Source organism: Ranitomeya imitator, chromosome 5 (assembly GCF_032444005.1).
Source record: "Ranitomeya imitator isolate aRanImi1 chromosome 5, aRanImi1.pri, whole genome shotgun sequence".
Taxonomy (NCBI): domain Eukaryota; kingdom Metazoa; phylum Chordata; class Amphibia; order Anura; family Dendrobatidae; genus Ranitomeya; species Ranitomeya imitator.
In genome coordinates, this window is record NC_091286.1 from 132,617,942 (window position 1) to 132,641,866 (window position 23,925).

General features: G+C 46.9%; 1 protein-coding gene across 2 annotated transcripts in view; it reads left to right on the forward strand.

Moving 5' to 3' along the window:
• The first annotated feature begins 4,232 nt into the window (after nucleotides 1-4,232).
• ADGB (androglobin) overlaps nucleotides 4,233-23,925 on the forward strand; it is a 591,174-nt gene continuing 571,481 nt past the window's right edge. For both annotated transcript variants that reach the window (XM_069769164.1, XM_069769163.1), the window contains exon 1: nucleotides 4,233-4,367. In XM_069769164.1, the coding sequence (XP_069625265.1) occupies nucleotides 4,294-4,367 (74 nt within the window). In that variant the 5' untranslated portion in view covers nucleotides 4,233-4,293. The remainder of the gene's footprint in view (nucleotides 4,368-23,925) is intronic.

A 23,925-nucleotide genomic window follows, 5' to 3' on the forward strand; every position in this document is an offset into this window, starting at 1 on the left:
TATGAATAGCAAAATGGCTTTTTGAACATTAGGAAAAATTTGTGAGACACTTTGCACAGAATTTAGCCAAATAGTGTGAGCCCATCAACCATCGTCAAGGTGGTCTCATTAATCTGATGGGTCCCTGACCTGTCCAAATGTGAACACTTACCGAAGGCTAATGTCTGTATGCTTGGGTGAATGTGGACACCTCTCTCAGCAAAGCCTACATATGGGTTGGCCGGAACCAAGTGTGATTAGATGTAATTAAAAACCACATGGTGAAGGGAGGAGTGCTCAGTCAGTAAGGCCTCTTTCACATTTCAGTCGGTACGGGGCTGTCACAAACCGTCGGCCCGACGTACGTTGTGCAAATAGTGCATAACATGGGCAGCGGATGCAGTTTTCAGACGCATCCGCTGCCCATTATGAGTTCCGGGGAGGAGGGGGGCGGAGTTCTGGCCGCGCATGCGTGGTCGGAAATGGCTGTTCTGACGGACGAAAAAACTTACATTGAACGTTTTTTCGTCACGATGGGCTGCAAAATCACGACGCATCCGTTGCACGACGGATGCGACGTGTGGCCATATGTCGCAATGCGTCGCTAATGCAAGTCTATGGAGAAAAAACACATCCTGCGGGCAACTTTGCAGGATGCGTTTTTTCTCCAAAACGACGTATTGCGACGTTGGCCAAACGACGGAGGTGTGAAAGAGGCCTAAGCTAACATAGAAATGACAGAAATATGAAATACATGAATTATGAATAGCAAAAATGGCTTTTTGAACATTAGGAACAATTTGTGAGACGCTTTGCACAGAATTTGGCCAAATAGTGTGAGCCCATCAACCATCGTCAAGGTGGTCTCATAAAGCCATGGGAAAGGTGCATGAAAATCTAGTAAATGTTACCTGAGAAGATGTGGTTAGTGTATTTAGATGGACTGTATAGAATACTAGCCCAACCGATGTGCCGCACAATGTCTGTGGGTCCTCCCCAGTGTACAGGTCCATGTCCACTGCAGGATTACTGGGAACGATTTATTCTAGGATCGCTTGTTTCATGATAATCTTGCAGTGTAAGGTTAGGGTCACACTAGCGTATTTTCTAATTTAATTTGCATGCCCAAGTGCGATCTGATAATCAAATCCAACTCAGGCATTCTGTGAGGCACAAGGAAAATGGTTGACATGTGCCACCTAGAATAACATTGGTCCAAATGCAATCCGATGTTTTGGACCAAAAATACAGTCATGTACAGGAGCCCTAAACAGGCTGCAGTGAACTTGATGAATGAACAGAACACCTAGTTCGTCAGGTGAAATTATCTTTTGGGCTGCACCATAGATCATTGTTCTCAGCAGCACATCATCAAGTGTAAACAAGAATGGCGCTGCCAAGAACAATGGCAGTCTGTGTGCGCTCAACTAGACTACTAAAGATCAGTGACCGGTACCTGATTGGCAGTTGATTGGCGCCACTGGTCATTAGTGGAAATGGACCTGTGGATTGAGCAGTGTTTCTAGTATTGCACTAAATCTACAGTGCAGCATGCTCGTCCGTCAGTTCTTAGCTAGTCATTCACATAGGGCTCCATTTACATTGTCATTTTTCATTACATTTGGCACATACACGGGGGAAGCTTCTGCACACATGCTGGATGGCATTGTCTTGTTTGCATGTCTGACATCATGGTCGGGGCCAACGTGTATAGGGTGGGCTCATGAGCTGAGTGTGCCCCATAGGCGAGATTGGCTCTATCTGCGATTGCTGATGTTTAAAGGGATCCTGTCACCTTGGAAAATGCTATATACCTGTAGATGTAGGGTTAGTCTGCAGGTAAATAGTGTTGCATTGTTACCTGGTTGCCTTACTGAAAGTGTGGCTGGCTTGAGAAAATGATCTTATCTCTTCTTGGGAGCCGTCGGCTTTCAGTCATGGGGTTTGCACATGGGGCTGCAGTCACCATGCGCTGTACTGTGCCTGCTGTAAGGGCGCCTTGACACTGTGATTGACAGCTCTCTACGCAGCACATCTGTGCAGAGTGTCTGAGCTGCCAATCAAACTTCCAGGCCATACTGACAGCTGCCGCTCACAGTACAGTAGCTGCTCCGGGCAAACCCCATGACTGAAAGCCGGCGCCTTCCGGGAGGAAAGAAGTCCACTTTCTCCATGTAGCTGCATTTTCAGTAAAACAAATGGGCGCTATTGTAAGATTAAAGCTACAAGTAAATGGCATGTTCAAATTTGGCACATACCCTTTAACTATATAAATGCCACTGTCAATCACTGACACTAACATTTAACTGCCTCATCCACCTGGGCCAATGCCACCCCCAACATCATGTTCCTGGGGGGACCGATGGGTTACCATGGCAGCTGGGGGTCTGCTGAAGGCCCACTTGGCTGTTATCTTGATAGTTCTCTGAGTTTCAAAGGAAATCGTAATTAATACTCTATACTGCGATACTGTGAACTATCAAAAAATATTTGTAGGATAAGTTTAATGCTGAAAACCAAAAAAAATCTAAATTGCAGATTTGCATTATTTGCATCACCGCAGTTCCTTGAGAAAATTCAATAAAAAGTGATCAGTGACGTGTGCGCTAAAATGGTGTCAATGACTACAGCGCGGCGCACAAAGAAACCGTCACCGTCACATAGTGGAAGAATGAAAATGTCACTGGTCTCAGAAAATAGAGACAGAAGCCAAAAAAGGATTTTGTGTTTACAGATTTCAGAACTTTTTTCACAAGTAAAATATAAAAGCCGTCCGTCTGGTATTACTGCGATCAGATGGCGGAGAATGATGCCGCCATGTCAGAGTTACCGCACACTCCGCGCCTCAAAACCCATCTAAGGGTTTGTGCACATGTTGCGGATTCTCTGCGGATCCGCAGCGCTTTTTGCAGTGCAGAAACGCTGCAGATCCGCAATTGATTTACAGTACAATGTAAATCAATGAGAAAAAAAATGCTCTGCACACTTTGCAGAAAATCCGCTGCAGTTTAAAAGAAGTAGCATGTCACTTATTTTTTGTGAATCCGCAGCGTTTTTGTACCCATTCCATTATAGAAAACCGCAGGGGTAAAAACCGCAGCAAATCCGCAGAAAAAACACAGCAAAAACGCACAAAAAATCCTGCGGAACCGCACAAAAAAGCGACAAATCCGCAGGTGCGTTTTCTGCCAGGAGAGGCAGAATCAGCACCAGAAATTCCTAAGCCTAATCCGCAACGTGTGCACATAGCCAGACAGAATCGCACATTTTGTCACATTTCAGCCACTTGGATTTTTTCTCCGTTTTTTACATTACAGGGCAAAAGGAGCCGTGTCATTCACAACGACCACTCATCCTGCCAGAAGCAAGACCCCCACACAGCTCTTGGGAAGGGGATTCAGCACGGTACAGATATGGCACCCAGTGCACGGTGGGGCAGCTGATGGGCTGCTTATAGGGCGACAGGACATGGTGAGAAGTGTCAGAGGGGCCCCGGGAGCCTTCTCCAACAGAGGGGCCCCAGGACTCAGGAGCCTTCTCCAGTAGAGGGGCCCCAGGACTCAGGAGCCTTCTCCAGTAGAGGGCCCCCCAGGACTCAGGAGCCTTCTCCAGTAGAGGGCACCCCAGGACTTAGGAGCCTTCTCCAGTAGAGGGGCCCCAGGACTCAGGAGCCTTCTCCAGTAGAGGGGCCCCAGGACTCAGGAGCCTTCTCCAGTAGAGGGCCCCCCAGGACTTAGGAGCCTTCTCCAGTAGAGGGCCCCCCAGGACTCAGGAGCCTTCTCCAACAGAGGGGCCCCAGGACTCAGGAGCCTTCTCCAACAGAGGGGCCCCAGGACTCAGGAGCCTTCTCCAGTAGAGGGGCCCCCAGGACTTAGGAGCCTTCTCGGGTCCCGGGACTCAGGAGCCTTCTCCAGAAGAGGGGCCCCAGGACTTAGGAGCCTTCTCCAGTAGAGGGCCCCCCAGGACTCAGGAGCCTTCTCCAGTAGAGGGCCCCCCAGGACTTAGGAGCCTTCTCCAGTAGAGGGGCCCCAGGACTCAGGAGCCTTCTCCAGAAGAGGGGCCCTAGGACTCAGGAGTCTTCTCCAGAAGAGGGGCCCCCAGGACTTAGGAGCTTTCTCCAGAAGAGGGGCCCTAGGACTCAGGAGTCTTCTCCAGAAGAGGGGCCCCGGACAGCGGTACAGAGAGGAGGGCAGCGGCCGAGGCTCAGGGCGCGCCTCAGCTCCATGGACGCGCCGCCATCGTCTCCTAGCAACCAAAAGACGCGGCTCTCCCAGCACAGTCCGTAGTGGTGCACAGTGGTCCGGAGCCGCCACCATGTCCTCTAAACAAGCCAAGAAGAAGGAGTCTGGGCATCGCCTGAGCTCGGCAATGGGGCAGACGCCTAGAGAGTGAGTGTGGGCAGAGCGGGCAGAGGGAGGGCGACCCCGCTGAGAGTCATGGACGGCTGTAGTAGGCACTGGCACTGTTACAGGGGCCGTATATTATGTATGGGCTGTGTCCTAGTTCTTGACAAATAACTAATCAGCTGGCTCCTCAGTTGCACAGGTGTTATGTGACCCTTATGTCCTGTTATGAGACCCTGGTATCTGCATTCTGTGGCACTATGGTGTGATGGTGCCATCATAGTATGTGGCAGTCTAATATTGAGCTACACTGACCGCCCCTGGCACTGAGCTACACTGACCACCCCTGGCACCGAGCTACACTGACCACCCTGGCACCGAGCTACACTGACCACCCCTGGCACCAAGCTACCCTTACCTCCCTTGGCACTGAGCTACACTGACCACCCCTGGCACCGAGCTACACTGACCACCCTGGCACCGAGCTACACTGACCACCCCTGGCACCAAGCTACCCTTACCTCCCTTGGCACTGAGCTACACTGACCACCCCTGGCACCGAGCTACACTGACCACCCCTGGCACCAAGCTACCCTTACCTCCCTTGGCACTGAGCTACACTGACCACCCCTGGCACCGAGCTACGCTGACCACCCCTGGTGCCGAGCTACACTGACGACCCCTGGCGCTGAGCTACACTGACTACCCCTGGTGCCGAGCTACACTGACGACCCCTGGTGCTGAGCTACACTGACTACCCCTGGTACTGAGCTACACTGACCGCCCCTGGAACTGAGCTACACTGACCACCCCTGGCACTGAGCTACACTGACCACGCCTGGCACTGAGCTACACTGACCACCCCTGGTACTGAGCTACACTGACCGCCCCTGGCACTGAGCTACACTTACCACCCCTGGCACTGAGCTCCACTGAACCCCTGTCACTGAGCTACACTGACCACCCTGGCACTGAGCTACACTGACCACCCCTGGTACTGAGCTACACTGACCGCCCCTGGCACTGAGCTACACTTACCACCCCTGGCACTGAGCTCCACTGAACCCCTGTCACTGAGCTACACTGACCACCCCTGGCACTGAGCTACACTGACCACCCCTGGCACTGAGCTACACTGACCACCCCTGGCACTGAGCTACACTGACCACCCCTGGCACTGATCTACACTGACCACTCCTGGCACTGAGCTACACTGACTGCCCCTGTCACTGAGCTACACTGACCACCCCTGGCACTGAGCTACACTGACCACCCCTACCACTGAGCTACACTGACCACCCCTGGCACTGAGCTACACTGACCACCCTTGGCACTGAGCTACACTGACCACCCCTACCACTGAGCTACACTGACCACCCCTGGCACTGAGCTACACTCACCACCCTTGGCACTGAACTACACTGACCACCCCTGGCACTGAGCTACAGTGACCACTCCTGGCACTGAGCTACACTGACCACCCCTGGCGCAGAGCTACACTGACCACCCCTGTCATGATCACAATCCATTTTGGGGAAGCCATCTGGTGAATTTTGGTGCATTGGCGGTTTCTCCATGATGTTTCCTGGCTGCTGGCCCTGTGTGATCGCCCTTGTTTTTATTGTGTGGCATTTGTACCTTTATTGTTGGTGTCGGACCCCCTTGGATAGCGGCACTACTAAGCCCTGCCAGTGTCCCTGCTCACCAGGAGTCATAGGCATCCCGCATTGGCATTCTGTACACTAGTCTTGACCCTGAGTGCGCTGGAGTAAGGCGAATTTGGCGCATCTGTCAGCTGTGGGACCCCAGTGTTAGAAACATACTCCATCTTCTTGACAACGGACACACGCGTTTCAGAGCTCAGGGCCCCATTATAAAGTGAGAGCGATGTATCTGTCGTGTCTCCATCACCCTGAGCCCTGACATGCATTGTATTTCTGAGACATGCCCAATAAAGAAGTTTCTTGTTTGATCTGCGCCAGCATATGGCTGGACCTCGATCCACAAACATATTCTCTGGATCGTCGCCTCCTGACTCTGTCACACCCAGCCGGGGGACAAGGACAATGGCGGCATCGTGTTATTCAACTTTAAGGCACTGAGTGGAGTTTCGCTCACATGGCACAATCTGAAAAGGTGATACCCTCCACTGTTTATTCATTGATGTCACTCTCGTCATCACTTACTCCTCCCATGTGCACCTTATTTCTGTTTCTTCCATGCTTATCACCTATCTATGTGGGAGCAGACCTCGGGAGCTTGTCATTTTCCCATGGAAATAATATACATAGACATATACATCATCTAATAAAAATAGCCTTCAGATCGCGGCTTTATTAGGACCATCCACAACTTGCATAGTTTTAGGCGCTCGCTCAAAACTCATTTGTTCAGAGCGGCCAATCACGTTCCTTAATCAAGCTCATTTTATGTTTGTGTGTGTGTAGCCCATTCACTATCTCCATCTATCCCCCAACCCCTGAAGATGGCTGGACCATCATTGTAAATACATCATTGTAAATACACACCTGTACTTTGTATCTCCCCCACCTCATTGTAGATTGTAAGCTCTCACGAGCAGGGTCATCTTATTTTGTCTTATTTTGTCTTATTTTGCTTTATTACTGTATTGTTAACATTGTTACCTATGACTGTTGTGTTTGAAACTGTTAAACTGTAAAGCGCTGCGGAATATGTTGGCGCTATATAAATAAAGATTATTATTATTATTATTATTTCATTGCTGCAACAAATCATCAGACCACTGTGACTTCTGCAAAATGCAAATCATTAATCAAAACTAAGACTAAATTGGCGATAATCCTCTAAACTCTGAACACCACAGTCGGCTTTTTCTAATTTGCTGCTCCTTAAAATATTGTTGTCTCACTTTCAATTAACGGCTGAAGTGGAAAGTTGTTCTTATTTTTAATTTAAACTGTTGTGAATTTTGATTTCTATAGTTTACGTGCGCACAAAATGGTAATAGAGGCCTTAAAGCTCTCTGAACATATACCATTTAGACTGTTGTTTTAAATAAAAGTAACATGCAGGGCTGTGGAGTGGATAAGCCAAATCTCCGACTCCTCAATTTCTTCGACTCTGACTCCACAGCACTGCCTCACTACTGAGCATGTACATAAAGCACAGCACAGATTCATCTCCACTCCAGCTCCACAGCACTGCCTCACTACTGAGCATGTACATAAAGTGCAGCACAGATTCATCTCCACTCCAACCCCACAGCACTGCCTCACTACTGAGCGTGTACATAAAGCACAGCACAGATTCATCTCCACAGCACTGCCTCACTACTGAGCATGTACATAAAGTGCAGCACAGATTCATCTCCACTCCGACTCCACAGCACTGCCTCACTACTGAGCATGTACATAAAGTGCAGCACAGATTCATCTCCACTTTGACCCCACAGCACTGCCTCACTACTGAGCCTGTACATAAAGCTCAGCACAGATTCATCTCCACTCCGACCCCACAGCACTGCCTCACTACTGAGTTTGTACATAAAGCACAGCACAGATTCATCTCCACTCAGACCCCACAGCACTGCCTCACTACTGAGTGTGTACATAAAGTGCAGCACAGATTCATCTCCACTCCGACCCCACAGCACTGCCTCACTACTGAGCGTGTACATAAAGAGCAGCAGATTCATCTCCACTCCGACTCCACAGCACTGCCTCACTACTGAGCATGTACATAAAGCACAGCACAGATTCATCTCCACTCCGACCCCACAGCACTGCCTCACTACTGAGCATATACATAAAGTGCAGCAGATTCATCTCCACTCCGACCCCACAGCACTGCCTCACTACTGAGCGTGTACATAAAGCACAGCACAGATTCATCTCCACTCCCACCCCACAGCACTGCCTCACTACTGAGCATGTACATAAAGCACAGCACAGATTCGTCTCCACTCCGACCCCACAGCACTGCCTCACTACTGAGCGTGTACATAAAGTGCAGCACAGATTCATCTCCACTCTGACCCCACAGCACTGCCTCACTACTGAGCGTGTACATAAAGTGCAGCACAGATTCATCTCCACTCCGACTCCACAGCACTGCCTCACTACTGAGCATATACATAAAGTGCAGCAGATTCATCTCCACTCCGACCCCACAGCACTGCCTCACTACTGAGCATGTACATAAAGTGCAGCAGATTCATCTCCACTCCGACCCCACAGCACTGCCTCACTACTGAGCATGTACATAAAGTGCAGCAGATTCATCTCCACTCCGACCTCACAGCACTGCCTCACTACTGAGCATGTACATAAAGTGCAGCAGATTCATCTCCACTCCGACCTCACAGCACTGCCTCACTACTGAGCATGTACATAAAGTGCAGCACAGATTCATCTCCACTCCGACCCCACAGCACTGCCTCACTACTGAGCATGTACATAAACTGCAGCACAGATTCATCTCCACTCTGACCCCACAGCACTGCCTCACTACTGAGCGTGTACATAAGGTGCAGCAGATTAATCTCCACTCCGACCCCACAGCACTGCCTCACTACTGAGCGTGTACATAAGGTGCAGCAGATTCATCTCCACTCCGACCCCACAGCACTGCCTCACTACTGAGCATGTACATAAACTAAAGCACAGCACAGATTCATCTCCACTCTGACCCCACAGCACTGCCTCACTACTGAGCGTGTTCTTAAAGTGCAGCACAGATTCATCTCCACTCTGACCTCACAGCACTGCCTCACTGCTGAGCATGTACATAAAGTGCAGCAGATTCATCTCCACAGCACTGCCTCACTACTGAGCATGTACAGAAAGTACAGCACAGATTCATCTCCACAGCACTGCCTCACTACTGAGAGTGTACATAAAGCGCAGCACAGATTCATGTCCACTCTGACCCCACAGCACTGCCTCACTACTGAGCATGTACATAAAGTGCAGAACGGTTTAATCTCCACTCTGACCCCACAGCACTGCCTCACTACTGAGCATGTACATAAAGTGCAGCAGATTCATCTCCACTCCGACCCCACAGCACTGCCTCACTACTGAGCATGTACATAAAGTGCAGCAGATTCATCTCCACTCCAACCCCACAGCACTGCCTCACTACTGAGCATGTACATAAAGTGCAGCAGATTCATCTCCACTCCGACCTCACAGCACTGCCTCACTACTGAGCATGTACATAAAGTGCAGCACAGATTCATCTCCACTCCGACCCCACAGCACTGCCTCACTACTGAGCATGTACATAAACTGCAGCACAGATTCATCTCCACTCTGACCCCACAGCACTGCCTCACTACTGAGCGTGTACATAAGGTGCAGCAGATTCATCTCCACTCCGACCCCACAGCACTGCCTCACTACTGAGCGTGTACATAAGGTGCAGCAGATTCATCTCCACTCCGACCCCACAGCACTGCCTCACTACTGAGCATGTACATAAACTAAAGCACAGCACAGATTCATCTCCACTCTGACCCCACAGCACTGCCTCACTACTGAGCGTGTTCTTAAAGTGCAGCACAGATTCATCTCCACTCTGACCTCACAGCACTGCCTCACTGCTGAGCATGTACATAAAGTGCAGCAGATTCATCTCCACAGCACTGCCTCACTACTGAGCATGTACAGAAAGTACAGCACAGATTCATCTCCACAGCACTGCCTCACTACTGAGAGTGTACATAAAGCGCAGCACAGATTCATGTCCACTCTGACCCCACAGCACTGCCTCACTACTGAGCATGTACATAAAGTGCAGAACGGATTAATCTCCACTCTGACCCCACAGCACTGCCTCACTACTGAGCATGTACATAAAGTGCAGCAGATTCATCTCCACTCCGACCCCACAGCACTGCCTCACTACTGAGCATGTACATAAAGTGCAGCAGATTCATCTCCACTCCAACCCCACAGCACTGCCTCACTACTGAGCATGTACATAAAGTGCAGCAGATTCATCTCCACTCCGACCTCACAGCACTGCCTCACTACTGAGCATGTACATAAAGTGCAGCAGATTCATCTCCACTCCGACCTCACAGCACTGCCTCACTACTGAGCATGTACATAAAGTGCAGCACAGATTCATCTCCACTCCGACCTCACAGCACTGCCTCACTACTGAGAATGTACATAAACTGCAGCACAGATTCATCTCCACTCTGACCCCATAGCACTGCCTCACTACTGAGCGTGTACATAAGGTGCAGCAGATTCATCTGCACTCCGACCCCACAGCACTGCCTCACTACTGAGCATGTACATAAACTAAAGCACAGCACAGATTCACAGATTCATCTCCACTCTGACCCCACAGCACTGCCTCACTACTGAGCGTGTTCTTAAAGTGCAGCACATATTCATCTCCACTCTGACCTCACAGCACTGCCTCACTGCTGAGCATGTACATAAAGTGCAGCAGATTCATCTCCACAGCACTGCCTCACTACTGAGCATGTACAGAAAGTACAGCACAGATTCATCTCCACAGCACTGCCTCACTACTGAGCGTGTACATAAAGCGCAGCACAGATTCATCTCCACTCTGACCCCACAGCACTGCCTCACTACTGAGCATGTACATAAAGTGCAGAACGGATTAATCTCCACTCTGACCCCACAGCACTGCCTCACTACTGAGCATGTACATAAAGTGCAGCACAGATTCATATCAACTAAAAGTTGAGATCCTTAGATCAGGAACAGAATAGACATTTATAGGACATTTCATATCTTTCCCAAATTATTATGAAAATATTTACAGCACACCCTGCACTGAACTACTGACCCCAATTTATTATATATTTTAGGAGTCGGTCCATTTTATAGCCACTCCAACTCCGACTCCACCAAAATGGACACCGACTCCACGACTCCGACTCCAACTCCACAGCCCTGATGACATGTTTGGGTTGCAATAGGCAATATACTGTACATTTAACCCCTTACCGACCGCCGATACACCTTTTGAACGACGGCAGTTAAGGGTACTTATTCTTCAGCGCCGCTTTTTCACGGCACTGAGAAATACGTGTATAGTGCCCCCTAGCATCAGAAAATCTCTGGGGTCTCAACTTCTGGTTGTAGCTGAGACCCCAGAGAACTAGATTCGAGTCAGTTTTTACCCTTCCCAGTCACTTGATCACAAAAAAGTTTGATTTTCCGTTCATTTCTCTCTTCTTTAAGGAGGCCCCCCGTTACCTCTGCCATCCGCAAACCCTCCTGCTCTGTCCCCCGGCCCTCCGCATCATCTTCCTGGAAGAAAATGGTGGGTGCATGCGCAGTGCGCCTGCCGAGATCTGCCGGCCGGTACCCGGCAACAATAGGAGATTTTTCTTATTGGTTCATTTTGATCACTGTGATAGACCCTATCAGAGTGATCAAAATAAAAAATAGTAAATCAAATTCCCCTTTGTCACCCCCTTAATTAGATAAAGATAATAAAATCCTTTTTTAAAATTTTTTCCATTCTTTGCAGTCAGGGTTAGGGTTGGTGCTAGGTTTGGGGTTAGAGCTAGGGTTAGAGTCGTTTTAGGGTTGTGTTGGGGGTTAGAGTTGCTCTGAGGTTATGGTTGTGGTTATGGTTGTGGTGTTGGGGTTACTGTTGTGGTGTTTGGGTTAGGGTTGTGTTGGGGTTATGGTTGTGGTTAGGGTTGGGATTAGGGTTAGGGGTGTGTTAGGGTTGGAATTGGGGGGATTCCACTGTTTAAGCACATCAGGGGGTCTCCAAACATGACATACGTACAGGGTATTGGCGTACTCAGGAGAAATTGCACAACAAATTTTTGGGTCTATTTTCTCCTGATACCCTTGTGAAAATAAAGAAGTTTGAGTCCAAAGTAAATTTGTGAAAAAAGTTAAATGTTAATTTTTTGCTTCCACACTGCTCTAGTTCTCGTGAAGCACCTGAAGGGTTGATAAACTTCTTGAATGTGGTTTTGCACAGTTTTTAGAATGGTGTCACTTTTGGCTTTCCAAAGTCACTTCAAATGTGCGGTGGTCCCTAAAAAATGGTTTTGTAAATGTTGTTAGAAAAATGGTCAACTTTTAACCCTTGTAACATCCCTGTTGTGAATTCTGTGGTCAAGCTCCCTCCTGTGGTCATGAGTGGTACTTCGGCTGGTTCTGTCCATAAGCTTCCTCTGGTGGATGTGAGTGGGGCTGCGGCTTCTGAGTTTCCTTCCTCAGGTGACGAGGTTAAGTCGTTAGGTGCTGCTCTGTTTAACTCCACCTAGTTCTTTGTTCCTGGCCTCCAGTCAATGTTCCAGTATTGGTCTTGCTCTCTCCTGGATCGTCCTTGTGGCCTGCATAAGCTAAGTTCTGCCTGTGTTTCTTGGTTTGCTATTTTTTCTGTCCAGCTTGCTATTTTGGTTTGTCTTGCTTGCTGGAAGCTCTGGGACGCAGAGGAAGCACCTCCGTACCGTTAGTCGGTGCGGAGGGTCTTTTTGCGCCCTCTGCGTGGTTGTTTGTAGGTTTTTGTGCTGACCGCAAAGCTATCTTTCCTATCCTCGGTCTATTCAGTAAGTCGGGCCTCACTTTGCTAAAATCTATTTCATCTCTGTGTTTGTATTTTCATCTTTACTCACAGTCATTATATGTGGGGGGCTGCCTTTTCCTTTGGGGAATTTCTCTGAGGCAAGGTAGGCTTATTTTTCTATCTTCAGGGCTAGCTAGTTTCTCAGGCTGTGCCCGAAGCGCCTAGGTCTGGTCAGGAGCGCTCCACGGCTACCTCTAGTGTGGTGTGATAGGATTAGGGATTGCGGTCAGCAGAGTTCCCACGTCTCAGAGCTCGTCCTATGTTATTAGTAACTATCAGGTCACTTTGTGTGCTCTTAACCACCAGGTCCATTGTGGTTCTGAATCACCAGTTCATAACACATCCCAACAACAACAAAAAAATTCTGGTTCCAAAATTGTGCTGATGTAAAGTAGACATGTGAGAAATGTTATTTGTTAAAGTATTTTGTGTGACACGACTCTCTGATTTAGGGGCACAAAAATTAAAGTTTGAGAATTGCAAATTTATTTTAAATTTTTGCCAAATTTCCATTTTTTTCATAAATAAACGCAAATCATATGGAAGAAATTTTACACCAACATGAAGTACAATATGTCAGGAAAAAAAACAGTCTCAGAATCAGCGGGATCCATTAAAGCATTCCAGGGTTATAACCTCATAAAATGACAGTGGTCAGAATTGTAAAAATTGGCTCTGTCACTAGGGTTAAAGGGAATCTCTCACCCTCACGAGACGTAAAGTTGAAACCAGAAGTTTACACACACTTTAAATACACTATATAAAAATATAAAAAGACACATATGCATGTTTTTCTCAATATCTGACATGAAATCAGAATAAACCTTTCCCATTTTAGGTCAGCTAGGATTACCATAATTATTAATATTTGCCAAATGCCAGAATAACGAGAGAGAATGTTTAAGGCATTTTTATTACTTACTGAAAAGTGTCTCAAGACAAACTGTACTTCTGATCCAATCATGGGTTGATGAACCAGGTGAACAAATTTTAGGACTTCAGACAGAAACCCCGAGGAGCCATTGATGAGTGGCAAAAACATGCTGTGATTGGCCGAACACTTCATGTTGACTAAGAGGAGAAGGGGCAAGAGAGGAGGACGTGTCTCACCGTCTCAGTAGGGTGTACCTATGGAGTGGACATCAGTGGTATACATCTGGAGGATTTCCCAGCTGTGCCAGAAACAAATGTACCCGCATATGCTGATCTATAGTCATATGAGGGCAGGTGGCCATAAACTCCCACATTAATAAGACAGCATGGTTTTATTTACCCGAGGACTTCATTTCAGAATAATAGTTACCTACCCTATTCCCCCGAGTGATGAAAAGGCATATTGATGTACACCAGCCTGGCCGTGCCATACAGACGCCATTTCAGCCTCCAACATTTGATTCTTGCCTTCCACCGGCATCTGTAGACCGGACACGCCGTGTAAACCTGCTGACACATTACAGAATGAGAGGAACAGATGTGATAACATTCACATAACTGGCCTGGATTTGTTAATATTTATTATAATCCCTTTCTTACTGATTTTCTTGTTTGTTTTTTTAAGAAAACAGGTTTTAAAAATCACCTATTACTTTCCAACTAACAAGATGTCATTAGTCATATTGGCGGGGGGCACACTTCCTGTAGACGTATTGATTGACCTAAAACTTGATCTATTTGTAGATTTCTTTACCTTGATTTGGATGTAAAGCGACACACATTGTACACACAACAGCTACATTTCAGCAGACGATGCTTCCTCCGCGCAGTATTGTGCCTTTCACTTTTGCATTTCAGAAATACAATGGCTACATGACATTTATGCTTGTATCTACCCAAGTCCAAAAGCCTTTCCTGTGAGTCCTGTCCATCTGCCAAGTATTTGTGACTTTACAAAGATGAGCCCTTGAGATAAGAGTTTCTGCTGGGCATCATACTTCTGATTTTGGCTGAGACTTTCAGATAGTAACTGACAAACTAGACTATTTTCCAATTTCTGATTTAGCTTATGGAGCGCCCGCTAGGGCCTAGGGGATACTCAGTACCGGGTCCGGTGGTGGTTAAAGGGGTAGTCACGGTGGCGGCGACCCGGTCCGTGGCCCTGGATGTCCAAGTTAAAGGGAAGTTCTTTAAAGGGGTTGTTTTGAATAAAGAATGTTCGTGACGCCACCTGTGGTATTCGGTCAGGGATGACCGACGCTGTTTAAAGGGGTCTACTGGGGTGATGTTATGGCAGCAGGGATGGTATGACTTCTCACAAGTGAAGCTTAGTCCCCAGGGCTCCCGATGTAGTAGGCAAGTGCAGCACCCCAGAGACCTGGTCGTTGCAGTATGGCGCTCTGCCGCTAAGGGGAGCAGCGGTACGTCTGATGGCACTAAGGAGTTCTCCTGACCAGGTATCACCAGAACACATTACACTTCACACTCCGGCCACTAGGGGGAGAAAAAGGCTTTATTTATTGGGCCACTCCTCACACTGGTAAAACTAGGGGCTGGGGAGGAAGTTAGTCAGAAGCTGACTGGGTTGGAACCAGGCAATATCCCGTGGCAGGGGGTGTTGCAGGGAGAAGGCACAGGGGGGTCCCTGTCAGGCGTGGGAACCTGGCAGGAGCCTAGCGAACAGAACGTGACGGAACCGCGCCTGCACACCCTGCGGCGGTATCCTAAGAAAGAGACACGAAGTGAAGGATATTGTGGAACCGTGTAAACAAGATCAAGTACAAAGGAGAGCCAGTAAGAGTCGTGCCGAGAGAGAGAAAGACAACATCTTACTGAGGCGCGTAGTCGGTGGCCGGAACACCGTAGGAGTAACTGACTTCAGGCCTTACTTCAAACTCCGCTGGACAGTCAGTCATAGGTTTGCTGTCTACCTTCTACACCTACGAAGACATAGGGGGCAACATTGGGAGAGGGGCGTCTCTAGGGTCCCGGAAGACCTCCAAGCCTTCCCGTCATACGGGTGACGTCCTAGCCATAACATACCTGGGGGACGTTAGAAACTAGTAACATCTGGAACCAAAGAACGAGAAAGAGAGCTGTAGAGAACGAACGAACGAGAACGGCATTTGTGAGGACTGTTCCGAATGCTCAGCAGGATAGGACTACAACACACAGGCGCTAGTGGTAGGCAACGATTTCCATCTGTGAAGGAAACTCTGGATGTGCCCATCGGACCGTCCGGTCTCTGAAAGCCATGTTAAACGTACTCTGGATAGAGGATCTTGAAGCCTTCAGTAAAGAGGTAAAGAGACTGCAGCATTGTGTCCTCATTATTGACTATACCTCACACCATCACCATCCACCTTACTGGGAAGCCCTGGGGACATACTTCACCTGTGGGAAGGTATACCATCCAGCTGCCATTCCATCACCCCAGTGAACCCCATAGCAGCGTCAGTCACCCTGACCGAACACCACAGGTGGCGTCACGAACCCCTGACAGACTGCAATACTACTTTCATTGGACGCCCCTTAGCAGGGTCGCGGACCGGGTCTAGCCACCGTGACAGCCTCAGAACCGAACCAGAGAGGCCCGGTACCGAAACGCGTGGCCCTGTGTCTGGGAGCTCCACTCCCAGTATCTTTCCTCTCTTTTGCCTCTTCTCCCTTCACAGTCTCTTACAATCTGCTCTGTCTCTCTCTCTGCTCTTTCCAGGAGCTGTAGAACCTCATGTCTGCACTGCCCCAGCTTTCCTCACTTTCCTTGCCTTACTAACTCTTCCTCCAGCCAGAATATATAGGGAAGCCATCGACAAACTGGATCAGATCTCCCTCTTCTGGCCTGGAGTCAGAACAGTGTTGTGTGTACATGTCACCTGTTAAAGGGATCTTCCTCGCTTCCTGGCATGGGATCACCCTCCCTGTGAGGAAGGCAACACCACTGTAACAAATGGCCTCCTGGGGTGTTACACTTATAGCTTAATTTAAAATTACTTCATACACTACACTCACTCACAACACTCACATACAACACACATGTTACGTACGCTGCGCACGCTGCGCATACTTACCCGGCTTCTCCCGTCCCTCGGCGCACTCGTGATCCTGTCCAGCGCCGCTCTGCTTCCTCCTTCGCCGGCTCACGGCGTCCGGTCCCTCTGCGCATGTGCGGTCGCGTCTCCTCCATCGCAGAGCCTTCTGGGAGTTCGCGACCCGGTGGCTCCGCCCCAACATGGCGGCGCCCATCGGGTATTTCTTCCCGGCGTCTCCCTAGGTAAGACGCCTTTGCTTTGTAGGTGCACTGTCTGCCGTCAGTGTCCCTATGCCCTAGGCTCCCCTGCACCAGTGTCTTCTCTCAGCCCAGTCTTTACTTTGTCTTAGTGTCCTGCCAGCCCGTGTTCCTGCTGTGTCTTGCCTGTCCGTGTTCCTGCTGTGTCCTGCCTGTCCGTGTTCCTGCTGTATCCTGCCAGTCCGTGTTCCTGCTGTGTCCTGCCTGTCCGTGTTCCTGTTGTATACTGCCAGTCCGTGTTCCTGCTGTATCCTGCTAGTCCGTGTTCCTGCTGTGTTCTGCCAGCCCGTGTTCCTGCTGAGTCCTTCCGGTCCGTGTTCCTGCTGAGTCCTGCCAGTCCGTGTTCCTGCTGTGTTCTGCCGTTCCGTGTTCCAGTCATTTTCAGTTAAGTCTTGTTTTCCTATTATTCCCAGCCATCCTTATAGCCTTTGGTTTCCTTCTTTATCTTGGGTCGCCCCTTTGGCTCTAGCTGTTGTGTCTCCATTCCCCCGAGGTCCTGCTCCTAACACTCCCTGTATAGGGGGTGATTCCATCTGGTCCGCTCGACCTCGGGGGCTCTAGAGTCACGACCCAGAGGGTCCACTCTCGGATTTCTGCCCGAGTACTTACAACACATACAACACTCACATACAACAAACACACAGCATTCACAAAAGTCACACACAACACGCACACTCACATACAACATTCAAATGAAATACACATAAAACTCACGCAAAGACCACACAGCCAACACTCACATACAATAAACACACAACATTCACATATAACACACAAAAAGACCACTGTGGTACTTTGCTCACTTAGCTACACTAAGCGATAGACACTGGAACACTGTCTCTTTAAATCTTCCACTGTTTTTTAACAATATTGCAAAAACCAGAGCAGTGTTAGCAAAAAAAAAAAAAACCCAGCCTTCCTGGCCTAAGAAACAAAAAAGGTTCAGCTTTCCTTAACATGAAAACACAACTCCAGAGCTTGCACCTCCAGGTCCACCCCACACTGAATGCTCTAGAAGGCTGGGAATTTATCCTCTGCACCCCACCCACTCTATAACTGTTGAATCAACCTAACATGGCTGATTAACCCCATTCAGCACTTAGTGTGCTGGAGCATTTTCCTAGGTTGATGTCATTAATCTAACACCCTCAGTGAAACATACCTTCCCTCCAGTACTTTGTCAGTGACTTTATCACACCACACAACACTCACACAACATTCAAAGAGAAAACTCACACTTCAAACACATAAAACACACACAACTCATGCAGCACACAGACCACACACACTCAGAAACAGCACACACACAAAACATACAATATTCACATACAACGCACGCAAAAGGCCCACACAACACTCAGGCAACATATTATTATTTATTATTATTTATTTATATAGCACCATTAATTCCTTGGTGCTGTACATGAGAAGGGGTTACATCAAAATACAAATATCACTTACAGTAAGCTAAACTAACAATGATAGACTGGTACACAGGGGAGGAGGACCCTGCCCTTGCGAGCTTACATTCTACAGGATTATGGGGAAGGAGACAGTAGGTCGAGGGTTGCAGTAGCCCCAATGGTGTTGAGGTGGCCGTGTGGTCTTTACAGGCTGTAAGCTTCCTTGAAGATATTCGGGAGAAGTCATACACATACAACACACAAAAATCACACAAAGACCACACACAACACACAGACAATGTTTACACACAACACACAGCTAACATACGCAATACATAAAATATTCCCATACAGCACACACAATACACACAGACGACACACAACACTCAGATATAAAACAAACCATACACAACACTCACAATATATACACAACTTAACATACAAGACACATGAAGACCACACACAAATCTCACAAAGACCACACACACAGGTCATACACATAATATTCACATACAATACCCACAACATTCACATACAACACACACAAAACTCAAACACGTGCCGCACACACAACACTCACAGGACACACAAAACATTCACATACAACACACGCATACCACACACACAATACTCACAGCATGCACATAACATTCACATATAGTACAGACCAAAAGTATGGACGCACCTTATCATTTAAAGATTTTTATGAATTTTCATGACTATGAAAATTGTACATTCACACTGAAGGCATCAAAACTATGAATTAACACATGTGGAATTATATACTTAACAAAAAAGTGTGAAACAACTGAAATTATGTCTTATAATCTAGGTTCTTCAAAGTAGCCACCTTTTGCTTTGATGACACACTCTTGGCATTCTCTTGATGGAGCTTCAAGAGAAAGTCACCGGGAATGGTTTTCACTTCACAGGTGTGCCTTGTCAGGTTTAATAAGTGAGATTTCTTGCCTTATAAATGGGGTTGGGACCATCAGTTGTGTTGTGCAGAAGTCTGGTGGATACACAGCTGATGGTCCCACTGAATAGACTGTTAGAATTTGTATTATGGCAAGAAAAAAGCAGCTAAGTAAAGAAAAACGAGTGGCCATCATTACTTTAAGAAATGAAGGTCAGTCAGTCCGAAAAATTGGGCAAACTTTGAAAGTATCCCCAAGTGCAGTTGCAAAAACCATCAAGCGCTACAAAGAAACTGGCTCACATAAGGACCACCCCAGGAAAGGAAGACCAAGAGTCACCTCTGCTTCTGAGAATAAGTTTATCCCAGTCACCAGCCTCAGAAATCGCACGTTAACAGCAGCTCAGATTAGCCACCCGGTCAATGCCACACAGAGTTCTAGCAGCAGACACATCTCTACCACAACTGTTAAGAGGAGACTTTGTGCAGCAGGCCTTCATGGTAAAATAGCTGCTAGGAAACCACTACTAAGGACAGGCAACAAGCAGAAGAGACTTGTTTGGGCTAAAGAACACAAGGAATGGACATTAGACCAGTGGAAATCTGTGCTTTGGTCTGATGAGTCCAAATTTGAGATCTTTGGTTCCAACCACCGTGTCTTTGTGCGACGCAGAAAAGGTGAACGGATAGACTCTACATGCCTGGTTTCCACCGTGAAGCATGGAGGAGGAGGTGTGATGGTGTGGGGGTGCTTTACTGGTGACACTGTTGGGGATTTATTCAAAATAGAAGGCATACTGAACCAGCATGGCTACCACAGCATCTTGAAGTGGCATGCTATTCCATCCGGTTTGCGATTAGTTGGACCATCATTTATTTTTCAACAGGACAATGACCCCAAACACACCTCCAGGCAGTGTAAGGGCAATTTGACCAAGAAGGAGAGTGATGGGGTGCTACGCCAGATGACCTGGCCTCCACTGTCACCAGACCTGAACCCAATCGAGATGGTTTGGGGTGAGCTGGACCACAGAGTTAAGGTAAAACAGCCAACAAGTGCTAAGCATCTCTGGGAACTCCTTCAAGATTGTTGGAAGACCATTCCCGGTGACTACCTCTTGAAGCTCATCAAGAGAATGCCAAGAGTGTGCAAAGCAGTCATCAAAGCAAAAAGTGGCTACTTTGAAGAACCTAGAATATAAGACATAATTTCAGTTGTTTCACACTTTTTTTGTTAAGTATATAATTCCACATGTGTTAATTCATAGTTTTGATGCCTTCAGTGTGAATGTACAATTTTCATAGTCATGAAAATACAGAAAAATCTTTAAATGAGAAAGTGTGTCCAAACTTTTGGTCTTTACAGTACAACACACACTAAACTAACACACACACCAGTCACAACACACATACCCCCCACATAACACTCACATTCAACACAGAGACAACACACACACTTTCGTTGTGTTTGTCTTTGCTGGTAAAAAATTTTTTTTTTGTTCACGCACTTGTCCTCTGGCAACGAAATCTGTGGCAACTTATTAACAAGGGTTGCTGTGGATTTCGACTTTCCTTTTGATACCAAAGCTGAGAGCCCATAAGGCAGGGGTGTCAAACTGCATTCCTCGAGGGCTGCAACCAGGTCATGTTTTCAGGATTTCCTTGTACTGCACAGGTGATAATTTAATCACCTACACACATAATGATTGCAGCGCCTTGTGCAATGCTAAGGAAATCTTGAAAACACGCATGGTTTGCGGCCCTCGAGGAATGCAGTTTGACACCCCTGCCATAAGGCAAATTGTGTTGCAGAATTTTCAGCCACTGACAATGAGTTCTATTCATCTGAATGGGTTTGTTTCGGTTGAATGGCAAAGTTGTAGAATTTTCCTCAATAAAATCTGCAGCAAATACACATGTGAACATACGCTTAAAGCCTGCACCATATGTACATGTAAATTGGACGTTATCAAATATCAGCCAGTTATCTGCCACTGTGATAACATGTAAATCTGGATTCGGACTTTTACAGTGTCTGATCCATGTGAAGTTACCCTTAGGATATGTTCACACCGATTTTTTAGATGGATTTTGAAGTGGATTAATATGAAAAACGCTTCAAGTATTCTTTGAATAAGGTTCATAATAACTTCAATGTAAAAACGTGCCTGTAGTTCACGTGACGCTGGAAAAAGAAACAAAATGGTTTAAATTTGACTAGTGACTAAAAAAATGCTCCATACAGAAAAAAAATGCATTAAACAATGAAACAAAATAAAATGCCCCCAAAAATGTGTTTTCTGTAGTATTTCTGGCTGCAAATACTCTGTGTGAACGGACCTTTAAACTAGAAAGTCATCCCTGGTGCTGAACAGCCACTGATTTGATGCCAAATGATTAATAATAACATTGCCCCTTGAGGCTACGTTCCCTCTGTGAGATTTTGGTGAGTTTTTGAAGTTGCAGATTTTCTTCATCGATTATATAAATGATATTTCTTGCAGTTTTTTCATTGCGTTTTTACGTGCATTTTTTTTACATGCGTTTTTATCTAGTTTTTGTTGCTGCATTTTTTTGTTTCTTGTTGGTATGTCATATTTTAATAAACGTTGCTTTGTTTTTGATAGTTCTTGGTATTTGGCTTTGATAAAATGTTATAGATAGATAGTACATGTGTTTTGATGAGTTTCCTGCCCGTAAATGCTGTAAGAAAACATGTGCATTTTTTGTGAGTATATAGGGAAAATCTACACATCAAACCCAGCGTACTCCGCAAGAGAAATTGACACGTTGCCGATTTGAAACACGCACCGCAGGTCAGTTTACGCAGCGTAAAAAAGAGGCACGGTGAGCAGGAGATCTCTAGAAATCCCATCCACTTTGCAGGGACTGTAAGCAGGTACGGACGGTGGCTGAAATTCAGTCCTGGCATTTGTAATCACACAGGCCCATGCTGTCCCAGTCCCCATGAACCAGATGGGATATATTACTAATATTACCCTTGATGGAGGAAGGGGAGATTTACTACAAAACCAATATTTCTAATGATACCGGTGGTCTGCTGCGGTAAGTTATGGAGTCAGCGACTTTGTGCTCCATCACAACTCTTAACAGTATGGGTGTCTTGAGAACACCAATTCTGTTAGCAACGTAGCAGACAAGGCAGCCCATGACCAGACAGGCCCTTCTGGCATTTGCCGGAATTGCCAGATGGCCAGTCCGGCCCTGACTGTCAGGTACGTTCTCACGATCAGGAAGTAGCAGCGCATTGGACTCACCGTATTTTTGCTTCTTCCAAAACGTTGCATGAAAATCACGTAGGTAAAAATGTATATGTTCATTGAACAATGCAGATTTACTGCATCCAATATATATGTATTTTTCAAATAGGTATGCATTGGACCTCCTGTCAGGTTCCTTTAATATTTTATTGTAACAAGTTATGGCATGGCTAAGCGGATTTAGATTTTATCCTTTTAAGCCAAAACCCAATAAAATTGCTCAACCTCTGCAGTACAAGTACATTGCAAGGTTGGACATGTTGGTGCTTTACCCGCATCTTTATGCGTGCCGTTTCACTTTTCTTCTGCCCTTCTAGGCAATTTGCTGTTTTTGCAAATTTAATATGCGGTAAGTCTCAACAGGGATGCCATATTTTAAAGATTGCCAACCTGACAGACTGCAGTGCAGGCAGTCAGCGATATATTTCTCAGCAACAGATGGGAGCACAAGGTGTTCTGAAGAAATCCAAATTTTATGCAAAAATTAATCAAAGTCTTCGACTTCTCAGTGCAAGCATTAATTGTTGTAATGCCTGTGTAACGGTGCTGTCAACAAAAGAAACACAAAATCGTTAAGTCAATATGATCAATCACATTCTGCCTAGTGGAAGTATAAAACTGAAATAATTACATAGTGATAGTTGCTTAACTACAAATCCAATTCTACACATAAGGGCTCCTTCTCACTTGTGTGAAATACGGCCAAGTCTCGCAGGTTAAAACCCGAGCATGCAGCTCCATGTATTGCTGTGCGGCCGCACGCTCCGCTCTGGAGTGCCGGCGGCAGAGCCGGATTTTAACCTGCGAGATTCAGCCGTATTTCACACAAGTGAGAAGGAGCCCTAAGACTACACATAGTAGCCTTACAAGTAGGCAATTGATTGGGCAGTGGTTAGAGAGGATCTGCCAACAGGTCAAAAGTGGTCAGTTTTTACATGTGTTATTTCCGCTACTTCCCTGGGTATTCTGATGTTTTTTTGTTTTTTTAATCTGCTATATAATTCAAGAGATATAAGCCTTTTTATTAAAGATTCACTCACATTAGCATATAAATCACCAATGCGAGAAAAAAATTGCATTACACTCTGACCAATGTTATTCAATGAGTTCATGCTGATCTGTGAATTTTTCTTCAGCTGAAATCGGGTTGAGGAAAAAATCACAGCATTCTACATATAGCCGTGTATATCGGACGATAGTTGCCAATGCAAGTCAATAG